The following is a 27,394-nucleotide window of genomic DNA, read 5'->3' as shown; positions in this document are numbered from 1 at the left end:
GTTAGATTTAGTGGTAGGGATATGGTTAGGACTAAATTTTCAGACAGGATTGATGTTCCTGGAGCAACAAAATATGATTCTGCAAAATCAGGACGTGCATTAACATAACCTATTGAATGAAAAGTGTTTCTGATTGCTACATGTAAAAATTTTTTATGTCATACCCTACATTTTTTTTTTTAAATGTATCCGAGAAAAATGACATCTTATCCACTTTGTCTGCAATAAAGAAAGCAAATATAACGCGGGCATCACTGCGGGAAATAGAACGTGTCCGACTTGACGGCTACCAAAGCCTCATTCGACTACAGGCGGCAAATCTCGTTGATTGTAAACCAAAGTCCTTTTTACACCTTTTGTGCAAGGAACGGACAGAAATTCAGGCTAATCAATGAATTTCCTGCTTTACAGCCATGGTCAGCATTTACTTTTATTCTTAGTAAAAGAGCAGTATGCACATTCTGCTATGAAATTAAGACAGTACAGGAAATAAGAAGCTGAGAAACTGATGGAAAAACTATTCCACACTGGAATCATGTAAAAGATTCAGGTATTACTTATTTTTAGTTACTTTCTATTGTTTAGAACAGGGGTTTTCAAGAACAGGGACCCCCTGGAGGTCGCAAGGGATCGTAAGGGGTCCGTGGAAAAGTCTAAAGAAACAGCGTAAATTTAAGAATCACAAGCTAAAATATGTCAAGAAATAGACAAAGGCTGATTTTTAAAAAAAGTTGTATGGACAGATAGGTTGAGAGTGACTCTTGAGGGACAAGCACCAGTTCACGTCAGACAACAGCAGGGGTGTCGAGGTAGTCATGCTGTGAGCTGCTACTAAAAATGAGCAAGACACACCTTTCAGGGTAGGAGATGGACTTAAAATATACTCCCAAAAACTTACTGTTAGATTCTGGAAGATAAATTCTTCAAACAGTGGTACAAGAGGAAGTGGTGTTGGTCCCTTAAGAGCCTCTCTCAAACCTTTCTGTCATTAAAAGCCTAAAATAAAAGCAGTTTTCACGTATTTCACAACACTTCAGCCCACTATACTTATTAAGTGGGGGTCATGTTTCAGGATTCTTTACCTTAGCAAAGTCTCTGAGAACCTGACACCTTGTGCTTCAGGAGACTCCAAGGTTGCAGTTCTGAAAAATGGTGGCACTGGACACTCAAGGCCTCCTGATGGTTTCACACCTAATTGGTCCCTTTAATTCTTAAAGTCTTTTGCAGTTAACTTTTTTAGCTGACCCTGCTGACCAAATGAGCATTTCACACTTTAATTTTTGTAATTTCCTTTTTGAATACTTCTCTGGGCATTTAATAATTTTTAAAGCACCATGATGATCATATGTGAGGGGGATTGAAATCCCCCTTTGGAAAACATTGTAACCTATGTGACTACAGTCATTTTCATGGTTTGATAGCGAACTCCATAACTAAACAACTTGTGAGCAAACCTTATCAGACCCCGAGCCTGGGAAATCTCAAGCCTTCACGTCAAAATATCTTGCCAATTCCGCCCGAAGAGGTTATTTACGAGCTCGTAAACAGTGTTTCGGTACTGTAAAACATCCATCCGCGGCGCCTCGCACCAATCTCGCGATGACACGAGCCTCGCTCACTCAGCTGTATGATGAGAGTTTTCCTCCTCTCGCGAGATCAGAAGAGTTTCCCACGCCTGTTGTTGTGGTGTCTGCCCTTTTCTTTCACTCACCCTGCCCCCCTTCCACTGTCTTCGTCACCCGCCCCCTTTCTCTCTCACCCTCGCTCCTTCAATCTCCAGTCTGCTTCTGTTGTCTCGGCGGCTGGTAGGCTCTGGGAGAGAGGATCTCGCGAGTCTTGGAGTTTTGGTGAGAGTTTGTGGAAGATGGCGCCTGTTGTGACAGGGTAAGTCTGAGATTCAGGACTGCTGCAGGAGTTTAACACTTCTTACACACTTTCTCATAAATTAACGGGTTTAATGAAGACATGGCGGTTTTCTTTTCAGTTATGGACGTTTACTGTCTTTCCACTGTGAATGGTAGCGCTCAGCCTCTTTATAAGAGCATGTAGAGTGTGTGTTTTTATATTTTGAGTGTAACGTTAGTGCGCGTGTTGTGGTGTTGTTGCATTGAGCCCCGTCGCGGTGCGTCTGCAATGCGTGGAGAGCCAGCCAGACCGTTTTGTATAGTCTTTCTAACCACACAACGTCCGAAATATAATTGGGATTTTTTTTATACATCTCTGTATAAGGAAATCCCCATTAACGGAATGCCCCCAGTACACATGGTCACGTTGTATGGTTATAGTAATGCAGTACAGTGTCTTTGTTTCAGGCTTGCTTTCTTTTGGGATTGGAGTGGGAAACACCTCCCCTCTGAATGTGTGCTTTTGTTGCTCTGTCGTTGGTCAGATGTGTTTTTATTGATTGTCTGCGGGGAAATGTGCTCGATTGTGAAGTGTTGTTTACTAAACAGAGCCGCTGGCTCTGCTGTCGCTCACTCGGTGCAGACGAATGATTATTTAATGGCAAGTGCAACTAAGGACATTGAAGCTCTCAGACTGCAAAAAGAAGCATGGAAACGTGTAGGACTCTTGTGCATGTCAGTGTTTCGCTTGTGCCACTTTTGGACATCGGTGAACAATGTGTGATAATGACAGACGTGTTTCTGTAGCGGGGATATCCCGTCAACCGTTCACTAGATATTAAATATATACATATTTTAATTAAAATATTATTACTTTTTTTGTTGCTGATATTAATTGTGCGTCGACCTGTGAAATCAGCATTACAGACTTATTTCACAAACAAAAGTTGCTTCGTTTCGAGATGCATCACTTAAAATAGCGTGTTGTTCAATAAGTGAATCGATATTGATTCAGTATAGTCTTCAGACTTATTCTGTAATCGATTCGTTAGACCGATTCACACTGGTAACTTTTGACTTTGAAAGTCTGAACAGGTTCCTTAAAATAAACCCCTTATTGGAGTCATGTTTGTGAATGACAACTTAGTAGAAAGTATTTTTTTCGTAATAATTCAAAATATTTCCCCCATCCCACTTAGTCAACTATAAGGCCCATCCAATAGAACAATAATAAAGATAACCATTTTAGCGTCCACACCAACGTTCTATTTTAATTGCTATACACAAGCTCGGGTACATTCTGATTGGCTGTCATTGTTTTTTTCTTTCATCACCTGAAAAAAATAACACTTTTTGAAAGTCGTTTCCTCTATTGATATAGCGGTGGTGTGGACTTCCCTGTTCTCTCAGAATTAGAACGATTATTAGAACGTTATAGTTATCAATATCATTGTAGTTTCCTGGTGGAAACAGCCCTTACGCTATTCTATTGATTTCCCTGAAAAGTGTAAATGTTGTGGCGCTTTCAAAACATTTTTTGAGCTTCCCGTCCAGCCTGAGACAGCAATATTGGTTCAGTGGTGTGCATTGAGACAATTTGTTTGATCAACCAATGACAGAGGGGGGAGGCGTTTGGGAAACCTGTTTGAAAACAATTATTTTTGGTATTTTTCGTGACACTAGTGGGGGAGAAATTAGACATGTTAAGTGAGTGTCTAATTTCCATTCAATTATTATTGTCATTGTTGTTAATAGTTTTTTATATTCACTGTATTATTATTGTTGTTGTTATTATGCTGTAATCTTATGCTGCAATGTTGATTTTTTTAGGTATTTTTTAGTTGATACATTCATGTTAAAAAGATACTCACCAAAGCACCCGTCAACTACATTTTGTTAGAACGACACGCATGGAATTGTAGGTTATATATGTATATAAAGACATATGTGTGTAAATATGTGTATACATATATTAGACAGTCTCTGGTACCTTTCATCATCTTTGTAGACAGCCAAGTAGGTGACAGACATCCCCTGGCTGGTTTTTTTTTTTCCTCTTCCTTTTTTGGCGTGAGAGCGAGGGGCGGAGGTGGTGGCAGACTGTTTATTTGGGGACTTTCCAGCGGACCTGAACCGCCGCTGTTTTGACAACGACTGGTTGACTGGCCACCTGTCCAGCTGATGTCCACCAATGAAATTAGAGATGGCATGTTTGTTAGCATGTGTGAGGGCATCATCATCGTGCCAGTGGCTGCAGCGATTCGATTTTTGCACAGTTCACTGCAGACTGCACACAGCCTTTTGTGTGGTGCTCCCTGTTTGACCTGATAAAGCTTGGGCTTCTCACGTGAGGCTGGTGCTAGCCTAATGACCATGGGTCTGGTGTGTTAACACAATCGGTTGCTCGTTCAGTGTGAAGCACGAGTAATCCTTCTCAATCCTTGTTTACACCTGGTACCAACTTACGTATCAGGGTATTGCCGTTTCGATAATAGGGGATTTAGTTTCGATATGAGAAATGCCACTGCATTGTGTAGATAATTCATCAGTCGGTAAGACACTGTTTGCTGTATATAGAGATTTTATGTTTGAACTTCGAACCATCCTCTGTCACTAATGGGTCTTAAAAATTGTTCACTCAAAATAATAAATAAATACATAAAAGGAAGGGAAAATCTAGTTTAAAACATTTGCCTAATTCTTCTATGGTACTCTTTGTATTTATGTTGGTTTAATATGGTTTTGAAAAAGCCTTTTTTAAAGAAAAATTAATTGGCTAAATATAATAGTTTAAAACCTCAGTTTACTGTCAGGTTTCGTTCACTCAAAAGCAAAAATCTGTCTTTAAACTTGACAAAAATAAAGATTTGACAGTTATACATTTTTATCATGAAATTTTGTGTGGCCATATTGCCCAGCCTACATATATATGCGGTGTGTATACGTGTACGTGTGTGTATATAGACACACACACACACACACACACACACACACACACACACACACACACACACACACACACACACACACACACACACACACACACAAAATGTATATATATGTCCTATAGTGCTTTCATTTGTGTTTTTATTTCTTTTGGAAAGGTTAGCCATAAAATATGCTGTGGTGTTCATTGGAAACTATCAATTCCTTGATTTAAGAAAGATATTTTGTGTGTGTGGAGGAAAAACAATCCCAGCATCACCTTGAATGATGAAAGCATGAATCACCTCCAGCACAATGCAGCCAGTATCACGCTCCAGGGGAAGAAGATTTTACTTAACATTACACAGACCAATTTCTCTCTCTATTCTTTCTTTGCTAAAGAATATGCTATGTAGACTTTGGAGTGTAGCCACTTTCTGTAGTGTATAATGACACAATAAAGTCTGTCCGCTTGGGACAATGAAAGGTGTGTGCCTTGGTAAACAGGTAGGCGTGTGTGCGTGAAAGACCTGTTCCCCTGGGGCGTCTCTTCTTCCCTTATACCCATTATGCAGGCAAGACACTCTGAGAAAGCAAAGGGGTTTTTTTGAGGGAAGAGCGGAGGGACATTCGGTGACCTGTCTGAGCTGAGGAGAAGTGAGATGGTGTGTAGCATAAAAGAGAGCATGCATGCTGTCTTGCTTCCTGCCTTGAAAATGAGCAAAGGTAAGCCATTAAAAGAAAGGCTTGTTGTTTTTAGCTGGATGGATGGCACATGCTTTTCTCACCTTAATGCAGAGTTGCCATCATTATTGTGGTCTAAGTCTTACCTTAAATGAGTGGTCGGTCCGACTCGGTCAAGACCTTGTGTATGAAGGAAGGAACAAAGGAAGTTCTCCGCTTAGTGTAATAAACTTGCCTGTTGCATCATTTTTGTCTGATTTTTTTTAATTTTTTTTATGACAGCTGCCCATGTACATTTCACATGTTCTCACATCTATTTGCAAAGGTCTCGGTTTGAAATGTGGTCATTTGAGGTGGCAATGATTGCTGGGGCTTTCCTCGACGGTCACACCAGGAGCTCAGAGGATGAAACGGCAAATTTCGAAGTCATTTAGCTTGGCTCAGAGTCTGCAAGGCACCCAGCATCAGTTCTGGTCCTTTGCCATGAGTTGCATTCAGTAACTGTTATGTGCAGTCTGATGATCGTGGAAAAAGATCCGCTGTCACTCTGAATTAAACTTTGGAAATGTTTCAAACCATTGGAAACATTCTTTCTTTATTGACTGTTCAGTTGCCTTAAGAATGTATGTTGTTTGTAAGAAGTGTATCTTTTTGCCAAAAAGGTCTTGATTTCATTGGCAAGAGATGTTATTTACTTGTGTGAGCTTGGAATCTTTTAAATGGTCTTAGTTTTGTCAGTAGGGATCTAAATGGCATTATCATACAGAGCCAAAAAATTGCTGTTGTGGTTTGATGAAAAACTGGGTAAAAAAACAATCCCCTATTGTGTTTGGCATGGATAATGTATGAGGTAAAGAGAGCCCGAGTGCTACGGTGTTTGTGGTGCCCTTTTATTCTTGAATTTCCTCATTCTTGCACTGGCCGGTTGGTTGTGATTACAGCATAGCCAAGGGAACTTTGCTTTCTTCACTGTCAGCAGTTTTTTTCCTTCTTTTTTTTCTTTCTCTCAAACATCCAGGATGTTTAATTCAGAAAACATGGAAGTGATTGCCTTGACTGTTTTGTATTTGATTTCTGACTTAATTTACCCTGAAGTTATGAATGTTTCTGGACAAATGCTTAATCTGGAATGTTGATAGCCTGGATGAGGGTAAAATAGGTTTTATCACCAGTGAGGTACGCATGAATGTGTCTGAGGACCTCATGAACCTCTGTATGAAAAAAAGAAACAAAGCTAGACAGGAAAAAATTGTCCATGACAGGAAAATGGCCCCACGTTGATGAATTGTTTGTTTTGGCTTGGGGAAGGACCTCAGCACTGTGGAGTGACGGATTGACAGTGTTTACTTTTTAGTGGTCCAGCTGTTTTTAAGAGTGTGCCCTGTAATTGAACACAGCAACAGTGACTTTTCATTGATATATTTCAGATTTCTTGAACGTCTTGGAACTTATAACCCTCAAAAATAAAAGAGGAGTTTGATGGACTAATAATGGGCTATTTAGTAGAGATGCACTGATCGTTTATCCGCTGATCGTTTTTTCTTTTTCTTTTTGGATAATTTACCGATAAATAAATTGATAAAAAAAAATTATAAATGTTTTGCTTGTAAAATAATGCATAAAAACACATAACATACTGTTTAAGTATGTGAAGTGAAAAAAAAATTGTTTTAATGTAAATTAATTTAGTTTATTTAAAAAAATAAAACAATTAAAAATAGTGATCTGTTATTGAAACTGTATCATTCTATACAGTACTAGGGGTGTAACAATATATCGTGTCACAATATATCACAATACAAAAAATGCAACAGTATCATGGATAGGGACAATATGTATTGTTTAGTTCACCCAAAATAAAAATGACTGTGTGAGGAAAAAGTTTTCAGAGTTTTAGTGTCAGTACTACATTAAACTACTATAATGAATAATTATGAAATGGGGGAATATTTGTGGGTCCCGATAATGCCAAATGTCTCATGTTACCAGTAAAAAGTGGCTTACATTATTTCTAGTCAGTGACAGTGTGCAAGCATGTTCGTTTGAATTAATTCTGTATTTTCAGCTTCAGAACCATGAATATTTTTTAACCTTTTACCATATGTCTTGGAGTATCGCAATCATATTGTATCGTGAGTTCAGTATCGTGGTATCGAATTGTGATTGAGTATCGTTACACCCCTTGTACCGAGTTTGAGGTCTGTAAGAGCTCTAAAGTTTTTTTTAAAGCCTCTTATGCTCACCCAAGGATGCATTTATTTGATACGGTAAAGAAATAAAGTAAAAAACATAATATTGTGATATGGTGTACAAGGTATGTCTATTTATATATTTCAAAAAGTAATTCACTCCTATGCAAAGCTGAATTTCCAGCTGCCATTTGTTCAGTTTTCAGAAATGAATCTAATATTATGGTGCTAAAGAAAGTGGTGCTGCTTATTTTTTTTTGTGGAAACTGTGATGCATTTTTCAGCATTATTTGAGTAGAAAGTTCAAAAGAACAGCATTTATTTGAAATCGATTAGTTTTGTAACAATTTAAAAAGTCTCAATTTAATGTATCCATGCTGAATAAAAGACTTTCTTTTAAAAGAAAAAATATCTGACACTAAAAATTGGTATCTGCATGTGTGAATTCCTAGTATTTAGCTTCTTATCTCCCCCTATAATGCTATCTTGATCCTTCATTACACTAACTACATTTGAAAAAACAACACAACAACCCCATTTGATCAGCTTGTCATCCAATTTCAGTGTGGATTTCTGTGTTACTACCAGGAATCGCTACTACCAGGTCTTTACTTTTAGTGAGAAGGACACTATTTAGAGAGCCTGTGGAGCCGGCATCTCTTCGGGACAAGGACATCTATTAGACTGCTAAGCGCTGTTCCTCAGGGATCTGAGGAGGATGACAAGAGACACTTGAAGTGGCTGGCACTTGGGAGTTGACCGCAAACGAATGACATTGCAAGGTCTGGATGACCTTGCATCTTGCATGAGGAGTCAGATCTTTAGAAACACAATCTTTCTTTGACAGAGTCGTCAAATGAGCAAGAGGAAGTGCTTCTGATAAGTTCACTACCAGGTCATTATTTGTATTTACTGCTTTGAGACAATTTCTTGGTTGTTAGAAATATTCTAACAGCAACTCAGTCTTGTCTTTTTTATATGCTTCAGTACATCCAGATGTTGATAATCTTTCTTTATATAATCCAAAAACATGAATATAATGATATATCAGTGGCCTATGTTATTCACAGATAAATGCCAACATGTAGCCTAATTATTATTTTTTGACAACAAACGGTTTTGTAGTATATTTATAAACCTAAGCCTAAATCATGTCAGGTTTTGAGGATTATTTCAAAATCTTTGTTGTGTTGTGGTTAGACTTAATTGGGACCATCTGCTAAGTGAAAATATGCCATTTCCTGTTTTTGTCAAGTAATAAGCAAAAATGCAACAAATGCAGTTTACGGAGTATCCTTTGTTTCAGTCTGTGCTAAATTAAAAGGTTTTAATTGTTGTTTCTACATATGCATCCACCTTTCCACTTTTTTCCCCCACCTTGCGCCATAAGTACTGTTCTGTGTTATGTTAAAAGTTGTAACTGGGTCTTTCGTCCTTTGTTGCACTCTGTTTTGTTTGGTTGTTTTCTATTAGTTGACAGCTTTCCAATGATTTATGACACATGGCAGGCAGTCTGATCTATATGATTTTTGGATTCCTATTATGATTTTTATTAAACAAAATACTAGTGGTAGACCGTGGTATTGATTTTCTTTGGTGGCCAAATGCCGATATCTAAGAGAGCAGGGTGGCCGATATTATTTTATGATTTATATTCATGTACTTAATTTTTATTGTTACAATTAAATCATTTGAAAATTAATTAATCTGTAAAAATAAACTGATTTATACTTAAGAATGATGTAGACTTCTTAATTCTGTACTCCTATTACAGTATTTTTCACAAATAAAAAACTTTAAAAAAGAAAGAAAGAAAGTAAACACTAACCAACAGGCCACTCCACAATCTGGTAAGCCGCACTGGTAATTCTTCAAATTAAGACAAGGAAACACTAATTTTACATCTATATTCCTTATCAAAAAATACACGTATTAAATATTCAGGCTACAAATGCACACTTCAGAAACTGCTTTTTCAGCGCTGTCAAAGTAAAAGTCCCGCTTCTGACACATTGGCCAAACAGAAAAACATCGGATGATACCGATATTTAAAAAATGCCAAATTGTTGATGATTCATTGCTCAAAATCCTTCAAATTTGTCAGCAAAGGAAAAAGCCATCGTTGGCCAGAATGCCATGCATTGTAAAGATCAGTCTGTGAGCTATTTTGTGTGAAGGTAGTGAATTTTCTAATTAGCTTGCCACTTTCAGTGTAAAGTGTTAAAACAAAAATACAATTACTCCCTATCAAAGGTCAGATAATGTCAGTCTTTATCTTTTTTTGGACATGAATTTGAGGGCTTCATTTGTTTGATGACTTCATAGATGAAGGATTGATGTATGTGGGATTGTCCCCTTCAAGAGCTCCTTCAGTCAGAATTTGACTTGAGTGAAGGAAAGAGAGTGTTAGGAAGCTGAAAGAGGAACAAAGAGTAGCTCTGAATGTGTGCGTTTCCTCTGCTGATACAACCACGCATAGAGAAACCAGACAGTGAGTTAGAGCTGACATGTGTAGGCACATCACCACCTTCCTGTCTTTTGGACCTTATAACCCCTCACCCAGCTACAGATTGCATATGAGCTTAAGGTCACGAAAAGTTTTTGAAGTGTTTTTTCTTTTTCTTCTTTTTTCTCGCATCTGTCTGTGGAAACAACTATTGTGTTGGTCAGCCTACACACTAGTCACATCTGGAGCTGAAGATTTGAAATTGCTTGCAGAATATTAGTGCACAGTCTGACATCATTAGATGCCCTGAGCCAATAAACTTTTAATTGTAATATTTCACAATATTACTGTTTTTTTCTGTCTAAGAAAAAAAAAATCAAATAAATACATCCTTGGTCAGCATAAGAAACATTTGTAAAAATCCAAAACTTTTGGACGGTCGTGTATTGCTAATGACAATACGATGTAGTCTTGACATATTTGACATATTATATTTTATTGATTGTGACGCCATGTAATAACTTGCTTACTATCAGGACGCACTGTTTTGTTGAAAAAAAAATGCATTGTAAGAGTATAGATTCATGTTATTCTTTCTAATTTATATGTGTCCTGTCCTAAATCTTGTTATTCCCCTTCACGCTTCATCCTGTCCACTTTCCATCAGTCAGAATGAAATCTTGAAATATATGAATATATGAAGAAGAACTGTTAATTTAGGCACTTCCATGTTTTGTAAAGGGGGAACTGTTGGCCCAATGATTAAGAAACACAAGTGAGAACACAAAGGTCACAGGTTCAGTCCCAGGTTAGGGTAACCTCTTTTGGAAAGCTCTTTAGTTTCCTGCATTGTAAATGTTCCTCGGAGGTATAGAGGTAGACACTTAACCTCAGGTTGTTCCGGGGTTTTAGGCCCCTGCAATTAGTGTACTTGAAGTGTCTTTGTTTGAAGTGATGAGTAAGGCCTGTGATTTTCTTTCAGCTATAGTTGTGGGACTTGGATTAAAATGAAAAGCTCAGTATTTTCACAAGCTCACATCCTGTACGTGAACGCCAGCATACGACTGCCAGTCAGAGAACCTCCAGTGAAATACACATTGACCCAATACCGTCCCGATAGGACGTCAGTGTCCTTTTCTTTTCTTCCCCTTTGTGTGGTTTAGCTCTGGTTGAAGCATGAGGCAAACAAGACCATTTCTTCCAGACGTTTAAGGGAATGCTGGTTTTTTTTTTCCTCTTCTGGTGTGTCTAATTAGATCTAAAAGTGTACACACGCCGAGATGAGTGAGTTTGTGTGTGTAAACGCATGAGCTTGAACGATTGTTTTAGGCGAACGACCAGCTGTGAAAGTGCTCTCCAGAAAGTCCCATATGGATATTCTATGGGCTCTGCTTGATGTTGGAAGTGGTCAGAACGAGAAAGAGGGAGGTTTTCTTTGACTCTTTCCCTGTCATTAAAATATCCCCATGTCAAAGAAAAAGCTGCCGTTGTGAGCTCAGCCATATGCGCCTTGCCCGAGGTGACCCAACTCGGCCCAACCTAACAACCAAACCAGAGCTGCCCTGCCTGTCTCTCTTCCAAAAAAAAGCCCCTCCCTTGTGCTGTTGGCAGGAGCGTTTAAGGGCAGGCATTAGGGCCACGTCTCAATAGCACCCTTCTCTTAAAATAGGGTCCTGCATATGACTTGATCTCCTTTACTTGCTACTTTGATTATGTAACTTCTTAAAGTTTTGACAAGAGTGACGACAGAGACTTACCATTAAATGCGCCGTTTTCAGATCGACCTCAGGATTATTCCAAACAGATCAGCCACATGTCAAATTAATGGTCCAATGACATAATGTTTTATTAATTTATTTATAACTGCATTGGATAGTCACACATAAAAAATGTAGTTTGGCATTATATCTTATTTTGACTCTAATTAATGTGAGTCAAGATCAAGAAAACCTGATGATATTTGTAAAAAAATATATTTACAAACAAATTTAAACTTTTTTTAAAATGATTAAACTGTAAGGATGATAAATCATTACTTTTTACTTAGCCACATGACAAATTAAAACGTTTTTTGAAAATTACAAAGTTTTTTCAGAGCCATATAAAACATGAACACTAAGAATATGTTTCTAATAACTAGACTTTTAAAAGACATTTATATTTATTTTATTATGGACATTTATATGTCATTGACCCGTCTATTAATAAGTCATTTTCAGAGCTGATTTATTAGGATTATTCCAAACTGAGGTCAAAAAGTCTCTATTAAATTAACAGATCATTTTTTTTTATGATTTACGTTTTGGGTTTTACATATTACGTAAACATTTAAAAACATTTTTCCACCATAATAAAGATGTTCACTCACGTGTATTAAAGCTGTAAGAAAATATATAATCTCTTTTTACTTGATGGTCTCACCACATGACATCATTAAGTCAACTTGGGAAATGTTTTCATCATGGACACTATTGACCCATCAATTAATGGGCCGTTTTCAGAGCTGACCTCAAGATTCTTCCAAACGGATCAGCCACATGTCAAACTGATATTATCCAGTCATGGCACTTGCCACACTGGCCAATATGAGCCAGCCTTGCCCAGTCAGAATAACATTAATCAGATGAACTTGTCCCACCAAAAAGAACTTTATTCCTGTACGTATGGAACGGCTGAGGGAAAACATATGGTCGGGTTTGCCTCACTCATGGTTAGTCATTCAGTTTTACCACCATTAACCCCTTTTTAGACCTTTCCCATCATTTCCTCTCTCTTTCTCGTTTAGTCTTGGATTTGTCCTGTTATTCCCTCTCTTTCTTTATGTGCAATCCAGATTTCCTTGGAGGCTTGGCAAACAGGGAGAGTTGTGAGAGTGTTTGTTCAGAGTCTCGTATCCTCACTAATGTGATGGTTGGCTCCTGGGCCGATACATGTTGGCAAAGCTCGGGCCTCTCCCAGCGACAAGTTTCGCCAAATGTTGTAGTCTAGTATACGAAGCACATACTGAAAGATTTAGGAAAGCCCTCGGCTCGCTGTTAGGTGCTGTCAGAAGGTCAGCATAATTCGGTAATTTGAGGTAACCGCTAACTCGACTCAGATGATTTTCACAAGTTAATATCTTTCAGCTCTCCGTATCGCATAATGACTTGGTAGGAAGGAAATGGAAACCTCAATTGAGCGTTAACTAACTGCTGCTCATAGCTAACTCTGTTAACAGTACATTAATTCTGAATGAACTAATGGTTGGTGCTGCTATAAAAGGTAAAGTTAATCCATATGTTCAAACTGGCTTGAAGCTGGTCTTGGACTAAAGCAGACACTGAATGGAGATGATTCACAACATGCTTTGCTGATTCGGCTGATGCCTCTCATTTGGGCTGTGGTACACCACTGGTGTTATGCATCGGCCTCCGTCATATTTATTTCAGCACTCAGCATCAAATTGTAGTGGCGTGCGTGTTCAATCGAAAATAAAGAGTGGAAATGATTTCAAATGAGACGTGATTGTGTGTAAACTTTGGATGTGTTGCCAGGTTCTTAGGTGAGAGTATCAGGTGTCAGAGCTCTATAGACGGGGTTGTTTGCCTCTGGTCCTGCCGGGACACAAGGTTGTCCAGTAGTGCTGGTGTGGTGTGACTATTGTTGCGGAGACTTCAGGAAGATGGTATTTCTCAATAAGAAGGCGCTGTAAATGTAGTCGTGGGGATCGCAGAAATCTATGCCTTCGCAGAAATCTAAGACTGCCCTGCGGGGAAGTCACGATAGACAGGACACACACACACACACACACACACACACACACACACACACGCACACGCACACACACACACACACACACAATTAAATGGGAAAGATGAATTGTCATTGTGGTTAGTGCTTGTTAGCTTTTTCATAGAGGAATTCATTTTCTTAAAGATGACATGTGAGATTTTTGTTTTAATGTTAAATTAGTTCCTCTTAACCATAAAATCTTGAAAATAACTCTTAAGTTAATTACAGATTCCTTATCACAACTATCCACCTTATTTTCAATGTGAAAGTAAGCTATTTTCTGTGAATGTATGAGACTTCAAAATCATTAACTAGAAGAATAACAAAGAGCTGTAAACTACTGTAAAACTATTTGCATACCAGTTTTTGATTACGATGATAAATTAAAATATGATAACAATATGCAACATTAAGCAGCATAACAGATTATTTTTGTGCAGCTAAAATAACTTGAAGTGAATGAGACCAAAAGTCTTAAACATTGAATTAAATAGTCAGCAGTGGACTTTTATGTTAAAAGAGGTGGATAGCGACACAAAACGATATTGTCGGAATCGTTTTCAGAGTGTTTTCCCCCCTAACTGATGATCATTGCCTATAATGGCCGATTATACATGCAAGCTGAATGTACAGAGTTCGAGTTGTGTTCTGTCTGTGTGCGTTCAGTACATGCGTCCTATCTTTATGATCAAACTTACATCACACACACTTTTTTTTTAATGCAGTCTGACATTTTGTGAACTTGCAGCTCAACTGTTACTGTGAGTTTAGGGTGCGAACAACATTTGCACATGAGAGGTGTGCTTTTGGAAACCTATTTGAAAACAGTTGAAATTACAGACTTTAAGCTTTAAGACTGCAATATTTCATTTTCATATTTTGTGGTTCTCAGAAGCAGAAGTCATTATAGTTGGGTAAACTTCTATTTGCTCCAATAACAAAAGAAGAAAAAAAATCAGTGATGATTTTCCAAATTAGGGAAACAATATAGAGAGATTGATAACGTCAGTCAGACGGTAATATATCCTCATAGCAGTGTTGATCAATTTTGTGTCATTAACTGACAAAGTAATTAAAGATGGACAATATATCGGCCACCATATTGGTATCGGCCGATATGTCTTAAGATATGTTATTGTTATCGGCCCAATACGTAAATTTGGCCAATATAGTACAGCCGATAAATAATGGATTATTTCCTCCAGGTGAGACACTTCAGATGCGCACTGTTCGCCATGGTGGTTATGAATTGATTGAAATATGATTGGAATCAAAAAAAGGAAAATACAGTTAATTGCAACATGTGCTGTCATATAGGCTATATATGAGATATAATGTATAATTCATTTTTATATCAGTGCATCCCTAAAAGTAATATAATACAATATATAAATGTTGTAAATGTGTATTATAAAAAAAAACTTGACAAGATTTGCAATGTTGATCATGTCATCACAGTCTGTAAAAAAGGTTCATGACATTGATAGATCATAGCAGGGGTTCTCAAACTCTGGCCCTCGAGGTGATGCGCTCCACTTTAATGCAGAGTTTAGTTCCAACATTGATCAAACTCACTTTCCTATAACTTTCTAGTAATCCTGAAGACCTTGATTAGCTGGTTCAGGTTTGTTTGATTAGGGTTGGAGCAAAGCTCTGCAGGACAGTGGACCTCAAGGGCTCCTGGTTCAGAGCGTCATTTCAGTGTTAAGTATTTCCCCCTCTGTTTGTGAAGCCAATTCAGGTGCACAAAGAAAATATTTTGTTTTTATTGTTATCAGTACAACATATTGCACAACCGTTTAATAAAAGACTGCAGCCTTCACATCTTGTGACTCATTCCTTTTGGAATGACTTCAGGACTTCTCCGTTTTCCTGAACTATGCACGCCCACACTGTGAATAGAGCAGTGGTAACAGTGGATAGCTCAGGCGCCACAGGCGTTGAAACGGTATCTTCACTTTTAATCCTCTCCTGTCTGTTTTTGATGATGTCACTGCCTGTGCCCCTGCAGCTACCCATACCGATGTTCAGTTGTTGCTGGTTGTTATGTGAGGGAGATGAGATGAGTGCCAGATACCAAGACACTTTTATACTGTCAACACAGTCATATGCTGTGCTCTTTCTCTTTTTTGGGATGTTTACGTTTGTCCAAACCCAGAAAGGTGTTTTCAGTACCTGATGCCTCTAATGTCTGGAAAACCGTATGGGCAAGACTTATCTGTATGTAATTTATATAATACAATTTGGCTGAAGACAAACTTTTTGAAATTAGATATTATTTTTACACAATATTTAGTCAAATTTCACTCAAATTTAGTTGAGTAAACAAACCTTTTTTTACCCAGCTTTGACATAATAGGAGAAACAGTCTTGTTTAAACGGTGTCCAAGAGAAACCAAATGAAAAGTAAATAGATGGTAAATCTCAAGTGATTTAGAACGACAAACAGTACAAAGGGAGGAAGAAAAAGAGAAATCAAACCGTTGAAGTTTGCTGTTCTTGAGGAACGTGGTTTGAACATCATGTTCTGTGATTTACAGTTTGCTTGTTTGAGCGTGTTAGTCCGAGTACACACTGTACGATTTTGGCCATGATTTGGCCGTCTGAGACACATTTTGAGAATCCTAAAAGATTCCTCTGATCCTGTGTCTAGTCCTGCAATGTGACTTCTCCAACGATGACCATTAAATCAAAAACCAATGGGAGAACCGAACCTGATGACGCAGTTTGTGGGACAACAACAAAACCACCACTTGCTCCACAGACACACACGACACGTCTTCGCTTTTTCTTCTTCTTCGTTTTCTTTTCAAGAAAAGCCTTGATCAAAATTAGCGCTAGAGATTGTTTTTGTTTGGCGGCCACCATTTCTATCCCATGTGTAAATGCAGCTCAGAGTCACCGAACGTGTCCCGGATTGATAATGTAAAACTCCGTACGAGTCTTCTTCTGGCTCTAGTCGCTCCTCGTACATCTCTTTTGGTTTTCAGCGCATTCAGCCAGCAGGATTATGATATGTGATGCAGTAGTCAAAACTCAAAATTGAAGAAATGCTATAAATGCTGCTAGTTTTTTGATAACATTTAGCAGTTCTCAGAACTGGTTCTTGTGAAAAATGTGGTTAATTCTGCTAACATGTGAATGTGTGCTTAAGGAAACATCATGTATCTTGATTGATCGTATTCTCGTATCTGATTGGGTTTGCACATTAATTTCCACATAAACGTGCCTCCACTGATCTTCTGTTCCTGATTAGATTTTGAACACATCTTGGAGGGTATTTACTTGTTTCGTGACAGTTCAGTAAAACTGCGATGAGAAAGGGTAAATTCCCCTTTTGATGGTGACAGAATTGGATTGAAAGTGATTTGTTTTCCATTTTCAACCACTTCATGTTTTATTAGGACAAAACACTGTGCTTTTTTCATAGACGCGTTGGTGTGCGTGCATTTGTTGCTTCACAATTTACACATTCACCCGTCTGTAGATTTCAGTTGGTTAAGGAATCTCAGTTCCCATTTCTGTCACTGTGGCGTGTGGTTTTTCAAAGACAAGGGAAAATATGCTCAGCTGTCATTCATGTTGTCATGAGGCTGTCTGGGGAAGTCCAAAAACAATCTACTAAATGAGATGTATCCAAGCATAGCTTGATCTTAAGTTTTCTCTCTCAATGTTTCATCAGGCAGCACAATCCACAGGTTTATGGGACATTTTTCACATATAATGGATTATGCTTTTGGAAAAAGGGAATTGACTCATTTTAAAATCTAGTCAGTTTAAAAGAAAAAAGGTCTGTTGTGAGCAGAAGAACAATGTCCTCTTTTTTATATTAGTGTCTAGTGGTCAAATATCATTTCTTTCTCTGAAAATTTTGCTCCAGGCACATCCATCATGTTGCTGTGAAATCTGTGGCCGCCCGCAGAGTCTAAATTAAAATCCTTACTGAGGACTGATTTACTCTTTATTGATGTAAGAAATACCCTCCCTGCTGCTCTGGCTGATGAAACCATTACATCATCCATACTTCCTATTGGAAAACAGGGAGTCAATACTTCTTGTTTCAATACTTAATAAAGACATTTAGTTCATCAGCACACATCATGACTCCAGGAGGCCTTTTTTATGAGGTTAATGACCTTGGGATATATGAAGTCAGCACTGAGGTCAGTGGCTCTGTCAAATACCATCAAAGTAGGGCTGTCCTACCTGTAAAGTTAGTATTTTATTAGATGTAAAAGCTAACCTCTTAGTGCCCCTTTTGAATATTACCTTTCATACAGTTTAATATAGGCTAACTGTTTGTGAATGTAAAAGGTCTGCAAAGTTCAAAAGTGCACGTCAAATAAAGTTATTATCTCCTAAAAGAATGAATAGATTTCGAACTGCTAAAACAAGTCATCAGCAATTCCAATCTCACTTCCTCTTACATACCTACATGTAACTAATTTGCGTGATGCCAGCCTATGGCGTTCATTGGCCATCCGTGAATAAAGTCTACTTTGTCCCACCCTCAAACACTGTAGTTGTAGCTGAGGACTGAAAGAGTTTGGTTCACGTTGTCATGTAAAGAAGATGCTGTTTTCAGCGCTTCAAATCCACTTTGAATGCTCTTCAAAAGGGTGAGGACTCACGCTGCAATTGATACGGTAAAACCAACATTGTCATTGTTACTGTTCACTGTATGGAGCCAAGGAAGACTCCAGAGCTGAAATTCAGATGTGGAAATGGGCATTTCATTTCCGAGACATGCTGTAAGCAGTAGACCAATCACATCAGACTCTGCCATCTGACCAATCAGAGCATAGTAGGCTCGCGGAAAGGAAGAGGTTCAGAGAAACTAAATCTTTGAACCAACCAGTTCAGACTAATTTATCCTTGAAAATTGCATAATAATAAAAATCAACTGATTAAGTTAAGATTTAACAGATAACAGATTAAGAACAATGGAATTCAGCCATCGTAGTTATATTATTGGCATATCCACATTATTTTAGAAAAACTGAAGTACTGTTACTGAAGTATCACTACTTTTGACATCCCTACATCAAAGTAATGCGAAGTGCATACCCTGTAAACATAGACCACACCTCTGTTCACTGTTATGAAATATAGGTCACCTTTGAGCTTATCTATGTAGGTTAACACAAATCACTTTTACTCCACAAATAAAGTAAGCAAAATAAACCACAGACTGAAGAAATGTCGAATGCGTTTGTAAGTCGACTAACACAGAAGCGAGAGTGATGCTTCATTGAGTCGACCTTGAGCAATAGAGGAACTTCTACTTGAGCGCTGTCATGGAACATACAGGAGTGAAAGGAGCGGAAGGATGGAGGGAAGGAAGCAAAAAATGGATAACGTGCAGAAAAACAGATTAAAAACAATTCTGACAGCGCTTCCTTTTCCTCTATTGAGCCCAGCTTGCAGGCATTTGAAAGGGGAAATGTCACCGGCATCATTCTTCTTAAACGTAATAGTTTTTTTTAGTTTTTTTTGCTTTGCTTGTATTCCCCCAATGAATTGAAAACTATTTTATTTTATAAATGTTACAGATTGTATTGTGAGCGATTCAGTAATGCATACGTCACAATACGGAAACAATCTGTCACTATTTTCATTTCAATGCAACTTTAAAGAGGTCATATTGGACTGTCTATTTGTTTTTGTTGTCATAAACAGTCATATTTTAATGTTTAATGTCCATTTCCACATTCTATTTAAACTAAGGAGTATAATATACCTGAAGATAGCAGTATTTTAGCATTCTCTTTCATCAATGGATACCTTTTACATTTCCGGGGTTCTCAAAAGCGGAAGTCGTCATGGTTGAGTAAACTTCTATAGCAGTGAATGGGATATTGCAGCAAATAGAATTTTTGTATTTCCATTTGCTGATTGCTATTTGCTATTTCCATTTGCGTTAATTCTTCTTTTTGTTTTTCTTTTTTTTGTCATTTACTGACATGGTAATGTAACACAGTATGTAAATGTTTATTACATTTTTTTAAAATGAAAATATGAAACATTTTACTAGATTTGTGATGTCAATATCTGTGGTAATGTGTCATCACAGCCTATAAAAAGGGTCCATAGTTTCTCATCTGAAGCACCATTCATTCATTTTATCAGCGATTTTTCTATTGCATGGCTGCAAGCTGCTTTCATAGGGATAGCGTACAGTAAAATTATCATTCTGTCATTATTTATTCACCTTCATGTTGTTCCAAACCTGTATAACTTCTCTTTTTCATGGAACACGTGAATGGGGCTTTCAGGCCTCAAAAAGGACACAAACTCGCCATTATATCGCCATTATTTATCGCCAGTATATGTTTGGACTTGAAACGAGGACTTTTCATAAAGTTACAATAGCCTGTTTACATAAAATGTATTTTAGAATATCCAGTAGAATTGGGCACTGTTTTGTTGTGATCTTATCTTCAGAGAGGCCTATGGTCATCATACCTCAGGGGAAGGGTTTAGAAAGCTGAAAATAATTAGAATTACTGGTACTTAGCACACCCTGAGTCTCAGTTACTGTCTTGGTTCTGAACTGTGTGAAGCTCTTAACTGTCAGTCATTCCCATGAGGACGGACACAAAGAAACGGCCACGGGTCGAGTCGGACAGATAGTGGCGGAGCTGGAGAGAGAGATATATCTTACTGCATAACCTCACTGAGTAAATAGGGATAAGACTCCAGCTGAAAATCCGGGCCCTTTTTTCATTTTCTAATCACTTTTTACGAGCTGAAAAAAAAACAACATTTCCTCATAATGCCAGTGAAATGGAATAGCCATCACTTGAGTCACATTCAGCCTCATATTTTCCTCAGGATCAAATGAACGTAAATATGCTCCAAAACAATAAAATCTGGGCGTCCTGTCATTGTTTTGTGTTCTGAATATCTCACGAGGCGTGTCGAGGAGACTTTCCGCGAATTTAATTGTTGTATGAAGTATGATAGTGGTTTTTTTAGTCTTTAATTGTTTGACATCACTCTTTTGCTCAGTGGATAATGCTCACACACCTCTGAAGGCGCACACATTTTTACTCCTCTCTCTGTAGGAAGACTTCAAGGAAATGCTGGTGGTTTTTCGTAGAAATAGTTTCTTTTTATCGCTCTCGCACTTGCTTCACACTTCACTTCGCTCTTTCTCTGCGCTCCTCTCTCGTGACAACTCTTTTTCCAGCGTCTTGACACGTGTTGGGATCTTGATTTGATTGACTTCCACAGCCTTCATGTTTGGTCTTGTAACCAATTAAAGTCTCTCTGGCTTGAAGAAATGTTGACGTCTATTTTTCATCCAAAGAGTTCACCAGACACGAATAACGCAAAACACTTTGTTCAATTATGTGCACTTTTTCTTTTTTTAACTAAGTGCATGATTTGACTGTTTTCACTTATGAATGGCACAAACATATCAAAGTAGGCCTTGTTATGTGTCAGTGAAGCAAAGTGGGACATATTGATATTGGCATTTGTGGAGAATTTAACAGTTTTTTTTTTATAACAGGTGCACGTTAACCGCTGTGCTTCAGATATACAGCTCTATCAATGCCTGATTCTTCCACTGATGGCTCATAACTTTGCCTGCACTTGAAACGATCCTTTTCTGATATGCAAAATGAGTGGAAAAATTGTGTAAGTGAGTGTATGTTTTTCCCTCAGCGTAATAGATTTTTTTTTCTCTCGTAGTATTTCGAAACCTGAATTGTCTGATTGAACAAACAGTCCTCTGAACTTTCATGCCAAAGCAACTGCAGTAAGAGGGAAGTGAATTTAGTATATCATCTGTTCAAATTTGAGCAATACAATATTGAATAATTCTTAATGTAAATGAAGGTCATGCAAAAAAAAAAAACATGGTCGAACTCCACAACTTTTAAGATTTTGAATGTGTCTATTGGTCTTATTGTGTATGAATCATCATGTAATTCAAAAGAGAGAAAAAAAGTGTTCTTTGTAATCTTACATTGAAATGCAATAATTTGCTCTATAACTGCTATAGTTTACGTGGAAGTCACAAAGTTTAGCAAGTAATGATAGACTTATTCAGAAACATTTCCACTGGGATACATTATCAAGGTGATCTCTCGAAGCCTCCACGTCTCTCATGCAGATCTGGATTTATTCTGAAACATAATGGCCATAATTTTCACTATCAAATCGATTCCCAATCCATACAATCTAGCCATGCCTTACATTTTGTTTATGAAAGTGAAATGGGTTGTGAATAGTGTTTCATGTTGATTGTATAGCTGCATGTCTGGACTGCTACAGGAACATGTAAACGGAGCACAATGCAGTGGTGTAGAAAAATCTGTTAAACCTGAATAAACGTTCCTAGGCATCAACGCCTCACTTGTATTTGGAATGTGCAAGTTTAATTTATTGCATCAAATTAGCACCATTACATTAAAATGATTAGATAAGAGGGGAAGTGTCGTGTCACTGTGATACTTCAGATTAAGAGCAGCCTGATGGACTGGGGCTGGTGAGAGACAGATTCAAACTAGTTCTTATGATGCTATTCCATTGATCTTACATTCATCTTGTTGATCATGTGCAACTATTTTTATGCTTGCAAAGTTGAACATTTGTGACCCTGGACCACAAAACCAGTCACATGGGTCAATTTTCTGAATAAATAAGCTATCCATTGATCGATGTATGGTTTGTTAGGATAAGACAATATTTGGCCGAGATACAACTACCTGAAAATCTGGAATCTGAGGGGACAAAACAACAAATCAAAACATTGAGAAAATCGCCTTTAAAGTTGTTCGTTTATGTGCGTGATTGTGCTGCATTCATTCACAAAAATTAATGTTTTATATATTTACGGTAGGAAATTTACAAAATATCTTCATGGAACATGATCTTTACTTAATATCCTAATGATTTTTGGCATAAAAGAAAAATCGACAATTTTGACCCAAACAATGGGCTTCTTGTGACTGGTTTTGTGATCCAGGGTCACATTTGGTTTTGAAGGTTTGTTTTGTGAATTCTGCTGATGTAAAACAAGATAATGCCAACAGGATAACAGTATTTTGCTGGTGGAGACGGAGGAGCTTTTGTTGAAATTGTGGACAAGTCTTTGCACATTATGCCATTTTCCCAGAGAACGTGTTTTTGAAGTTTGTCAGTGAGTTTATATATGAAGCTTATGTTTAATAAATTTTTAATAAAACATATAATTATATTTATATATGTATATATGTGAGGCATCTGGAAGAAGAAGGGGCCAAAAGACAAATCCCTATGAATTGAGCCCTGTACTGGAGATCCAGGGCAGGCGGCTGGTGTTGGCCCCAGATGGGCCCCTGATTGTGGGGTTTGTGGTAGTAGCAGCATGTGCTTGAAGTGTTCTGGTATCCATTATCCTCTCAAACATCAGCACTTCACTGTGGGAACCTTATTGATCTACAGCTCTATAATTATTCTACTAGATCTCTCTCTCTCTCTCTCTCTCTCTCTCTCTCTCTCTCTCTCTCTCTCTCTCTCTCTCTCTCTCTCTCTCTCTCTCTCTCTCTCTCTCTCTCTCTCTCTCTCTCTCTCTCTCTCTCTCTCTCTCTCTCTCTCTCTCTCTCTCTCTCTCTCTCTCTCTTCTTATCTTTCTGCTGAGCTCCTGATCCTCTTTCTTGCTCTTTTTTATTCTTCCCTTTTAATTGCTTTTTTGTCTCTCTTATGTTCCTCTTCTCCCCCACACGTGCCTCATCCCTTCCCCTAATTCCAGCCCTATCTCTCGTCTTCGTCTCTCTTCCCCTCCCTTTCTTTTTCATTGTTCCCTCACTCATTAAAGTGCAATGACCTTTTGTGTTCTACCAAACTTGAGAAAAAGCTTTGTTTGTCTACAAGTAAATAAGACGGCTAATTTCTCTGAACATGTATTACAACAGAGCAATTGTCGAGTCAGGATGCGGGTATTCAGTCAAGTTGTAACAAGTTTGCAGGTAGGCTTCAGTTTTCAGAATTTGACAAAGATCCTTTTCAAACGTTGAAACTCAAGAAAGTAGGGCTGATCAATTGATTGTCTGTTAAATGAGAATATGATTATGGCTGCCATGATTAACACATTTAATCCTTCAAGCAATTAAAGTTGACTCGACCTCTTGTTCATTTTTGAGGTGTGAATACAGATGTTTCAAAAGCAGACAACTTAAGGAAGAGCTTTTGAAAACTTGATAGATAATGTGTCATGTTTGGTTCAGGCGGTCATTTCTGAATGTCTACTTAAAATTCAGTTTCTGTAAAAGTAAATACTATCTACCCACTGGTCGCTAAAGTTGCTGTATTAAATTTATATTGGTATGAACAATAAGAGTAAGTAAGATTTTGTTGAAAGAAACTTTCTGCCCACCAAGGCTGTATTTATTAAATAAATAAATAAATAAATCAGTAAAAATGGTAATATTGTGAAATATATATATATTTTTTTTACAATGAAATTTATTTTGAACTATAATTTATTTCTGTTTTCAGCAGTCAATACTTTAGTGTCATTCCTCAGAAATTTGAATGCTGATTTTGTGCTTTTTTCTTTGAATATAATGTTTGAGGAGCAGCATGTATTTGAAATAGAAGCTTGTGTAACATTATCATTGTCTTTACTGTCACTTTTGGTCAATTGAATGCAACCTTGCTTATTAAAAGTATTAATACTTTAAAAAATAATGTACTGACCTCAAACATTTGAATGGTAGTGTATTTCCGGAATGCAAACCTCAACTTTCTTTGGATGTATTCATAAAAGAATATGGCATGCAGCTGACACACACATAACAAATCTTTTTATGTTTTAATCTAAATTAAGTGCAATTACAATATTAATGGCCATAATATGTAATACTTTAGACTTTTGTATTTTAATACGTTGTCATATGCAGCTGTTTCCGGCTGTTGTCAGTGTGTCTGCGGTGGTCTTCTCTGGTCTCGTGGCAGTGGCAGCGTGACTTGACTTGAGATCTTCCTGTAAGTCCCTCAGGTTCAGTGGAGTTGGATCAGGAAGCTCCAGCCATTGATTTTTCTCTCTTCTTCTATTTTAAACCCTCCACAGTCACTGTCTCCTCTCAGCTTTGGCCTCAAGGCTGCTGTCAGTTAAACACGGACCCCTGGGATGAGCTGTACCGTAAAGACTACCCCACGAGCGCAACCCTCAGCAGAGCTCCTGTGGCCCTGTGTCTTGCGTTACTAAAACAGACTCAAACAAGAGAAGGGCGAAATTACTCAAACTACAATACTGACATATATTTTGCTCCAAATATGCTCATGTTGTAATTTACAAAGCGACACATAAGTTGGCCCAAACCTGTGCGGAGCTGCCTCACTTTTCAAGTAAGTTACCTAGCTTGCTAACCGAAATGAGCCTGATTTTATTAAGCTGTGCTGATACAGTCATACATTCGAACTATTTGTCTCATGATATTACATCAGTAGTTTAGATCAGGAGTTTCTAACCTTTTTTTCCCCCTTTTTCTTTGTTTTTTTTGTTCTGTTTGCTGAACCCCCTTAGACATAAAATATTTAATCGAAGTACCCTCAGAGGTTTTAAGTTCATATTTCAATAAACTGTTGACACATTCACATGTTCACTGTTCTCTGATGTCTATATTAATAATAATAGTTGTTGTATAAAAATGAAGACTGAAATATATTATCTTTGTAAACACAATTGTACTGCTAAATAAAAAAAATAAAAAAATTGATCATTATAATAATGAAATGCACTGTGAGCTTCACTTTGGAACATGCAGTGCATCGGACTAAACAGTTAACTACGACTTTTGTCTCAAACTCCTAACTAATGCTTATTAATAGTTACTAAGGTAGTTGTTAAGTTTATGTATTGGTGTTACATCAGGTCAGGAACGAAACGGAGAGTGAATCCAATCGCAAGCTTTTTTAATAACATAAACAGGTAATCCAGGGAACTCAGAACAGGACAGAGATAGTTACAGGAACCAAGTAACATTAAACAACAACCGACAGGCAACAACTGAAACACAGGGGTTTAAATACAAAGACAAACAAGCTAAACAAGATAACAAGGGGGCGTGGTTAATAAGAAACACCTGGGGAGACTAATAAACATAGACGAGGAACACCTGTGGACACTGAGCAACAACAAACAAAAGACAAGACACATGGCAGGATCACATGACAAACAAGGAATCACGTGATATACAAGACACAACAAAATCCCACACGTAACAATTGGGTAGGATTAAGAGATGTATATGGTCATGCATAATAAGGCATTAATATGTGCTTATGCACTAATAAACAGCCAATATCATAGTGATATATGATATTAAGCATCTAGTTAATAGTGAGAATTGGACTCCTAACTAAAGTGTTGCCATAATTAATATTATTTTTTTCTGATTTCATTTGGAAGATTATCTCCACTAAGCTCTTCGCGTTGGATTCTGGGATTGGAACTGTTTGGAACCGGGCCAGTATTGTCTTGGGCACGGTAGTCATTGGGTTAGATTTGAAGTAATAACAGTTGTGGGGTCTCCATAGTTACAGTTTCAAACAGATGGGGTCACAACAGGCCTTCAGGTTCTTTTGAAATGAGGTCACAAGCAAAAGTGAAACAATACAATCAATGTTCCACATTACTGTACTCTGATGATCTATTACTCTACAATTCACTGTGACATTTCGAAGAAACAAGCCTTCGTCTGCCTGACGTGAAATATCACGGAATGTGCGGCCATCATTGGGCTTTTCTTAAAACTGCTGCGTTGCTTTTCTGATTGTGATCATTTTACTACTTATAGAAATATTACGGATTTACGGATAAATAAGCTTAATTTACAGCATCAGTGACATGAAAATAATTCAGTTTTCAAAAAAATACTTACAATAACTGAATTTACTTCTAGTCTATGGAGGAACACATTCGCTTTTAAAGCAGAAATGTGAAGCTTCAATCTTGTATTTTTTACTTAATAATTTATCCAAATTGTCCTTTTAGCACTTAAATAAACCTTATAGACAGTAAAAAAATATTGACCTTGCAAAGGTCTTACATTCTTAAAGTTATGGCATGTTGCATGCATTTGAAAACATTAATATCTTCAGTAATTTTGTCCTGGTTTCCAATGCAAACATCTAAAAATTCTTAAATTAAAATACATGTACTTGAGATGCAAATGTAAAATGATGTTTTAATTTTTTTTAAATAAATTTAAGTACGTTTATGCTTAAAATAAGGACAAATGTATCTATTAAAGAGTTTGAAACTTCCATTTGAATTAAGTTGATTTTTATGTGATCATTGGCAGATATTCTTTTTTAATCGTAAACTCGTTTCTTTTGGTCAGTTTCAGACACACACCAAAAAAAATTATTCTATGTTATTTTGCAGTTCATGCTAATTGCATCTTGAATTAAGAATATTTTTTCTAAAATGAAATAAAAAGCAATGGATATCAGATGGAATATTGGGTTTCTCCCTAGACATTTAAAGAACATATTAACATATTGTTTTCCCTGAAATTGAATTTATCAGTAAAGATTTC

At 37.4% G+C, this 27,394-nt stretch overlaps 1 protein-coding gene across 2 annotated transcripts in view; it reads left to right on the top strand.

Annotated features, from left to right (window-relative positions):
- Nucleotides 1–1,765: 1,765 nt before the first annotated feature.
- The window catches only part of rbpjb (recombination signal binding protein for immunoglobulin kappa J region b), a 55,559-nt gene continuing 29,930 nt past the window's right edge, over nt 1,766–27,394 (top strand). The window contains exon 1 of one of the 2 annotated variants that reach the window (XM_077229536.1): nt 1,766–1,884. In XM_077229536.1, coding sequence (XP_077085651.1) covers nt 1,865–1,884 — 20 coding nt within the window. In that variant the 5' untranslated portion in view covers nt 1,766–1,864. Of the gene's footprint in view, nt 1,885–24,843; nt 25,200–27,394 lie in introns of those variants that run through there. The other variant, XM_077229537.1, reaches the window with a different exon arrangement.

The sequence above is a fragment of the Siphateles boraxobius genome, unplaced genomic scaffold (assembly GCF_051911475.1).
Source record: "Siphateles boraxobius isolate OS27281-9 unplaced genomic scaffold, OSU_SipBor_1 130, whole genome shotgun sequence".
NCBI classification, from domain to species: Eukaryota; Metazoa; Chordata; class Actinopteri; order Cypriniformes; family Leuciscidae; genus Siphateles; species Siphateles boraxobius.
This window is presented reverse-complemented; position numbering and strand designations above follow the sequence as displayed.